This window comes from Pollicipes pollicipes, unplaced genomic scaffold, assembly GCF_011947565.3.
Source record: "Pollicipes pollicipes isolate AB1234 unplaced genomic scaffold, Ppol_2.1 Scaffold_4295;HRSCAF=5057_pilon_pilon_pilon, whole genome shotgun sequence".
NCBI classification, from domain to species: Eukaryota; Metazoa; Arthropoda; class Thecostraca; order Pollicipedomorpha; family Pollicipedidae; genus Pollicipes; species Pollicipes pollicipes.
Genome location: NW_023596461.1, coordinates 13297404 through 13305200, shown reverse-complemented (window position 1 = coordinate 13305200; position 7797 = coordinate 13297404). Strand labels below are relative to the sequence as shown.

The following is a 7797-nucleotide window of genomic DNA, read 5'->3' as shown; positions in this document are numbered from 1 at the left end:
CGAATGCGAACAATACAGCAATCTCTCCGCCGCGCCCTGCGGGGGTTCAACACGGTCGGCATTGTTTGTCGCGGGTATCAGCCGGTGTTCAACCCATTCGTCATCTGGCAACAATAATGTCGCTAGACATCGGCCTTGTGCCCAGTCCGTTCGTTATCTAACTGTCACTGATGACGTCAGACATCGGCCTGGTGCCCAGTCCTTTCGACTGCTACCTGGCCTTCCGCGGCATTCGTACGCTGCACCTGCGCATGCCGCGCCACATGAGCGGTGCCCTGCGCGTGGCGCACTTCCTGGAGAGCCACCCACACGTGGAGCGCGTGCTCTACCCCCTCGAGTCGCACCCACAGGTAAGCCCGAGACAAGTGAACAGATCCAAGATGACTTTGTGTTCCCTGACCTCGAGGTGATCCAAAGGAATAATGCGATGCGCATTGTACTGATTTGCATCTGATGCCTGATGTGCAGCATGATACCGCGCTACGTTTTTCGTTAACAAATTTCAATACGAATCCTTCTACCCACCCCCAAAAAGGCCTGACGCACGAATGCAAGTAAACGTGCAACAAAGCATAAGCTGATTTCGTTCCGCCATGCCCGATGCTGAGTTGCCCCCAGCGAGTGCAAGGCTTGCTGGCACCAGCATTACTGCGTAGTTGAGAGTAAAAACCTTGCTCTTGACATGAACGAGCACCTGGGATATCAACACCGTTACTACCAGAGAAGCATGACCGATTGCTCGAGGGTGCTACTGGCGCCCAGTGACGCGGATCACCCTCCTGCTCCTGCCCGCCCGATGCCACGGTCAGGGAATTAGCATTCAGTGACTGCATCGGCTGCCTGACACCTGCAGTGGTTAAATGCAGTGACCGCGGCTCCTAGCACAGGGCATGCCTGCTACAGCGTAATTTAAGTTTTTGACGGGTGAACAGCACTGCAGCTGTCTTATCGCGGTCAGGTGATCATGAACGCTGAAGATTTTGCAGAGGAATTGGGACGAGGTATTGATATCGCGGATGGAAAAATGATTCAAACTTTCGTTTCCATGGAGTGTGTTGGCATGTTCTGAAGGCCTCCACGGGCAATATTTCGTATACGTAATCCACCCGCTGCACATAGGGCTTTGTCCATACACACCCACTGCTTTCTTACTAATAAGTCGTGCTTAAGCGTTACCAGTCCTTTGCACCTTTTCACCTCTGATTCTTATTTCCAAGTATAGGAAATGTTCGAAAAAGTTAGGTCTAAATCTGCTATCTTACAGTGATGATTGTAAAAGAACTGTGAATGGAGCTAATGATGAATAAAGAACCACACGCAATAACCTTTGTAGTATGTCTTGTAAGGTCTACCCGATATCTCGTAAATGTCGCACCCATACTCGTACCCTCAGGTTTCTCAAAACTTGTAGCCAACCCAATCCGTTGCCCATTTTATATGGGTACCCACGGGCTTACCCAGCCAACGCTAATGTGTCGCTTCTCAGCCGTTTAAGTCCGCTAGTATATTCACAGTGTTTCGCCAGATAATTCTGCCACCGTCACGTGTAAGGTCAGTACTGAGCCGGACAGAGTGGTGTTTGACTTTTAGCCATAAGCGCGTCACAATCCGATCTGTCTACTTGGAGTTGTTGGGAGTCGAACCGGGGTCTTCTGATAACGGGACCAGTGCTCCACCAACTGAGCTAACCGAGAACCGTATTGCAGTTCAATGATTTAGAATATATATTAAACTTTGCCCAAGTTGCAAGGCATCATACCCTCCCTTTATTCGCCACCCCCCCCCCCCCACTCCCCACCCCCACCCCGCCGCACCCCACCCCTGCCGTCGACGCTCCCTCACTCACGGCGTCCATGGCGTTGCAGCACGCGCTGTTGAAGAGCCAGGCGTACGGCCTGCAGCGGTATGCTGAGCTTCTACGTCAGGGGCGGCAAGCCCGAGACCATGGAGTTCTTCCGCCGCCTGAAGCTGATCGCTGCGGCCGTCAGTCTGGGCGGCTACGAGAGTCTGGCGGTGTCACCGTACGTACACCCCGGCGATGGCACACCCGGCCTGGTCCGGGCCCAGGCGCGAGATTCCGCCCGGCCAGGCACGCAGACGCACCAACACACACACACACACACACACACACAACACACACACACACACACACACACACACACACACACACACACACACCCACACACACCACACACACACACACCACACACACACACACACACACACACCCCCACACACACACCACACACCACACCCACACACACACACACCACACACCACACACACACACACCACACACACACACACCACACACACACACACACACACACACCACACACACACACAACACACACACACCACACACACACACACACACACACCAACCAACACACACACGCACACGCACACGCACACGCACAAGCACACGCACACACACACGGCAGCAGGCTCTTCGCCAGGCGGAGATGTCACTTACCGCATCATCTCACCGCGAAAGCCCAAATTCAGATCCTGTAGGCAGGTGCTTACTCAGGGGCGTGTTTTTTTTTTGGCGTCTGACATGTCAGCTCGGCATTCGTTACTCTGGGGTCCCTGTGTGCTCCCTGTTCGAGGATATGTGTTATGGCCATCGTGGTATGGTCATTGGTATGGTATGGTCATTGTGGTATGGTAATTGGTATGGTATGGCCATTGTATGGTCGTCGTGTCTGATTCGGAATTTGGGAAGTGGAGGAAAACCTGTGTATGGAAGTGCCAGTCAAAAATAATCTGTCACGGCTATATGCCTTTCCGAAGGTGGAACGATGACAACGTCCGGTGTGAATTAGGGGGACCAATACAGTGAAGGGCTTCTTCTTTTCAAACGGAGCCTCCTGATCCGGAACAGGTATCTTCTGGACAAGGTCACGCGATAAAGGTACTTCTGATGCATAAAAAGGACATCCTGATTTATGGAGTGTGCCTGATCCTAATCCGGAATAGGTTTGTTCTGATTCACAAAGGTGACCCCGCGAGCCGGCACGCTCTCTGACACAAAATGAGGCGTTCTGATTCGAAGCGGGACTGAATAATTTATCAAGGAGGCCTTGTGATCTAGAAAAGTGGCCTCTTAATGCACAAAGAGCCTCATTTCGGCACCTCCACGCTCAGGTGTGGGGCCTCCTTGATTTGGATTTATAGAAGTGGAAATACATGTTTTTGCTTCCTGCCCGCCCGCGGGGAGCAAAAAGCTGGACAGATTTGATTTTCATTCAATCCTTTTTGAATTGTATGCCCTTTTACTTTTTGCCATTTGAGTTTATCTCTTTAGATTTTTACCTACTTGACTTCTTCACATTCGACTATTGTCCTTCGACTTTTTTGGATTTCTTCTTTTGTCCGATTATCAAACACGATAGTGCCATCATTGCGAAAGCGCGAGTCGACGCAATTTGAGATGTGAGATCGCAGTTACCTGCGGCGTGATGACAGACTTTTAGCTGCAAGGGTCTTCAACAGTCAGACTCAAAGATGTTCGGCAATGATGCACAGTGTAGGTATGCACCTACTTCTAATGCAAGCGATTTGTGTTTGACACAGTACCATTTGCATTGGTTGATTGATATGCGAGACGTTTCTTGAGCTGAGCTTTCAAGATTCAATTCGATACAAGACACAAATTTGAAATGCTCCTCCTCGCCCAACTCATTAAGCATGCGTGAGCCTAATTATGCGTTACACTAACCATTTTTAGCATTCTTCAATCTGCCTCATTTCGTAGGAGGGATCAGCTTCCTAACGCAATTTAATCCTGGCATGTGTTCAGATAGTTAATCCATGAAGCATGCTCATTTCCAAACACGGCACCAAAGACGATAGCATCTAGGTACCAGCGGCTACAAATAACACTGCAGATTTTGGCAAACCTAGCGCCCGTCGCCAATAATCTGATGTCTAAATACTGTAGACATGGGTATATTGCCTTTACTCGATAAGCGGGCGTTAAACAAATCATAGAGGAAAAAAGACCGACTTTTGCTTTGCTGTTATTCCCGATTGATGTGACCGATAATGATGTCTTTTAACAAGCAGCTGTCTTCAACAGGGATTCTCAGTCTGCATCCCAACACGCATCTTAGCTCGTTAGCAGGCAGTGAACTGCTTATGTATCTGCGGGGAAGGGGGCTGAATAAACGCGTCGTTAACGACTGTTTATGTCTGCTGGGAGGGGCCGAATGCGTCAATGTTTTACGATGCATGTGAGTGTCTGAGCTCAATTTCCCTCCGATGCTATCGACTCTGATTAGATAAATCACCACTGAAGTGATGATGAAGGTCTGACGTTGTCTGTCTGATACGTCGTTTCACTGTCTCCCTCTGGCGTATGAGGCTCAGCTGTTTTGAGGATAAAATTTACGACGCCTAACAACTTGGAGCCCGCGGCTTGCCCTACTGGCGGCTACAGGGAAGCTGCGATTACGTGGTAAAGTAATCACGATATTAGCAAGCTCGCATCATCGTGTGGTCAAGTCTCGATTATCAAAGAGCCTCCCTTTGGCTAGGAGATCCCTCATCCGGCTCAGTTCATGCTCTCACCTAGTGCATACAGATACCTGGTCCCTCACGTTGGATGTCTTATTTGGTATGTTCGACACCTAGCCACATATCCCGGTGTTCCCTCCGCGCCCGCGAAGGCGAAGAAGGAGCATCGGGATATGCAGCAAGAAATGTGTTTCGCCATAAGATTTATGTTTTCAAAAAACAGTTCCAACTCAATGCGGTTTTTGCCTCTCAAAGCTGAAATGCTTCTTTCCGCCCCAGTCTGGGCCGTCCCTTTATCCGGACTCTGGGCTACAGTGTCTGTTTGGGCTTCGGGACGTTCTGTTACCTGGCCTTTGGGGCAAAGCAAAATTCCGAGACTACGGTTACTGGTCATGGCAAATTGTCTTCTGAACTTTGCTGAACAAAATGGGATTAGGAGATATGACGTCATTTATGAAGGTTTCGCTTTATAGCTGGAGTTTGAGTCCTTGATCAGGTTCACATTTTAGTGTATATCAGACGAATATCATCTACCCGTAAGACGGCTGCATCTTCCGATCCTTCACAACAGGAATATGGTGAAAAACAGCACACGACACAACATGAAGTTTTCTTTGGCCGAACGGTGGCTAAAAGGAGAAAGGCTCAGACCAGAGCTCATGTATGTCTTAATGTTTGCACCATGTCAACAACAGTTTTATTCCAGGCAAATTTTTGAATATGAAATCAGTAACACCGTACGAGAACATTAACCTAGTATTCCGCTAAACCACAATAGGTCTAGATTACCGCAATCGTTTTCAATCAAGGATCACAAGGAGCACAGGTAGACCACCAATCATTGACACTAGGAAATAAACGTCATGGCTTATTATGACATGTTGCTCATTACCGTATCTATACAATATGTATGTAATATGATGAAACATGAAATGAGCGGCCTCCGAACTTAGTAAAATGAAGTTTATATTATTTTCACGCGAACTGAAATGGTCCTGCCATTTATTTCTGATAAAAAAGGCTGAGGGAGTACTTTAGGATTGCTGACAATTTCTGGCTGCTGGTGTGATTTGTCGAGAAGCTGCTTTTTCGTTGAAGGGCTATTTTATTTATGCAATATTTCATCTGGACAACGCAGTAGTAAAGCCATATTCCTCGGAAAAAACCAGGAGAATGGAGATATAGTTGTATATCTCTGCGGTTTTTTAAAAACCAGGAGAATGGAGATATACAACTGTATAGCAGCAATAGCCCTATTCCTCGCAGAAAACCTAAAAATTAGGCAATTACTGGAGATTAATGGAAATATATAACTATATAGCAACAATAGCCTTATTCCCCGGAGAAAACGAGGAAAAGGGCTATTACCACTCTATAACTGCATATCTCCATTCTCCTGGTTTTTGTTGGGGGAATAAAGCTAATACTGCTGGCTTATCCATGCGAATAATGTTCTTCGCAAATGTACCGATCAACGTACGTAATATTTTATCTGTATACCATAGACAATTGCGCTATCAATGCACAATTTATGCAAAATCATACACCACATTGATACATAATTATGTATAACTCATGGCGTTCGCCACTTTTCACGTCGCACTTCAGACAGCATGGCACACATCAGGAAGCTGCTCACTCTTCCTAATTTGCCGAAATGAAAATAGCTACTAGCCGGTAGGCATGGCGTGACGAAAGCTGTTAATATTACAGCATAATGTGAACAGATATGGTTCAAACCTATGGTTTTGTTCAGGAGTCGCGACTAAAAAGCCCAGGAGGTGACAAAATCCCAATAGATTGCGCTTTAACCGGCTACGATGAAAAACGCGGATCCTTTTTTGGGGTTTGAAATTTTACAATTGCACCGAGTTGAATGGTCACGACAAGCCATCATGCGTATGAGCACCCATGCGGTGCTTCTTATGACCGATTCTAGTGGTTCTGGCCGTTTGATTCATTGGTTTTCCTGTGACGGATATCGTAATACTGACCAAAGGGCCTCCAAAACTTGCACTGCCGAGGAGATCCCGGGCCCTAACGCACTACAGGCGAGCCACTGCTTGTAGGGAGGCCTCTCAGACAAAGAAGCCGTTGGGGGAGGGGGAGGGGGAGGGGAGTCCTGCTCATCGTCCGCTTCAGGTCTGAAGCGCAGCGGCTGTCAAGCTCCTCCCAGGCGCTTTGCTATGAAGGTTTGCCGCACAGGGTCTCTGTTTTGCTAATGGGTTGTATATCAGCCGCAGCACTCATCTCGCCATGCCGAGTGTTTCATGCTAATGCGCCGTTAGCGGTTTCATAGAAATGAATTACAACTTGCGTTGTTTTTACTCGCGCTGGAGACGACGTGGTTTCACTGACTTATCGTTTCTCTCAGTGGCTTACAAATCACAACTCAGCAGCTTTGAGGCTGTTTCTGACCCACGTACTTACAATGTGTGTTTCAAAAAGCACTGAAAGCTGTCATTTTATTTTACGACGCTGCAGTACTGACTTTGTCGCAGTGCGCGCAGGTCCGTCCAGAAGTCAGACCTGGCCGGCTGGCGCCACACGTCCGCCTAGCAACCGCCCCGCGTCTGCCTACAGAATTTACACCACCCACAACCAGAACCCGAAGGAGGAGCTCGACTACCTGGGCATCACCGACAACATGGTGCGCCTGTCCGTCGGCCTGGAGGACCCCGACGACCTGTGCGCCGACCTGGACCAGGCCCTGAAGGCTGCCTGCGGCTCCGGCTAGCGGCGCTGGAAACGTCGCATATCCGTTTCTGGCGGCCCTACACTCGGATCAAGGCCGATAACGACACCGGGGCTGGCTACACTGAACTACGACTAAGGCGAAGGCAACAGCTTGCGGCGCGCGTCCGTGCCCGGCAGCCTCGCCCCACACACCCAGCCAGACCCAGTCGGCGCGCGTCCGCGCCCGGCAGCCTCGCCCCACACACCCAGCCGGACCCAGTCGGTGCGCGTTCGAGCCCGGCAGCCTCGCTCCACACACCCAGTCAGACCCAGTCGGCGCGCGTTCGAGCCCGGCAGCCTCGCTCCACACACCCAGCCAGACCCAGTCGGCGCGCGTCCCAGCCCGGCAGCCTCGCCCCACACGCCCAGCCAGAATCAGTCGCCCGGTCTGGCGGCCCCGGACTAGGACCGAAGAGCGCAACTTTGCGTGGTTTGAAACTCAACCTCAGATCTTTTTCCTGTCCGTGCTATATCACTTCCTACATACTCCGAGACTCGTTCATCTCGTTATTTCTCAAGTGCATTTGCGAGAAACAGTAT

At 49.6% G+C, this 7797-nt stretch overlaps 1 protein-coding gene across 1 annotated transcript; it reads left to right on the top strand.

The window, feature by feature from the left end:
* Positions 1-170: 170 nt before the first annotated feature.
* On the top strand, positions 171-7258 carry LOC119097185 (cystathionine gamma-lyase-like). The gene is made up of 4 exons (XM_037220242.1): positions 171-350; positions 1526-1551; positions 1902-2021; positions 7105-7258. Exons 1-4 carry the CDS (start codon positions 171-173, stop codon positions 7256-7258), a joined length of 480 nt encoding a protein of 159 aa, XP_037076137.1.
* Positions 7259-7797: the final 539 nt, after the last annotated feature.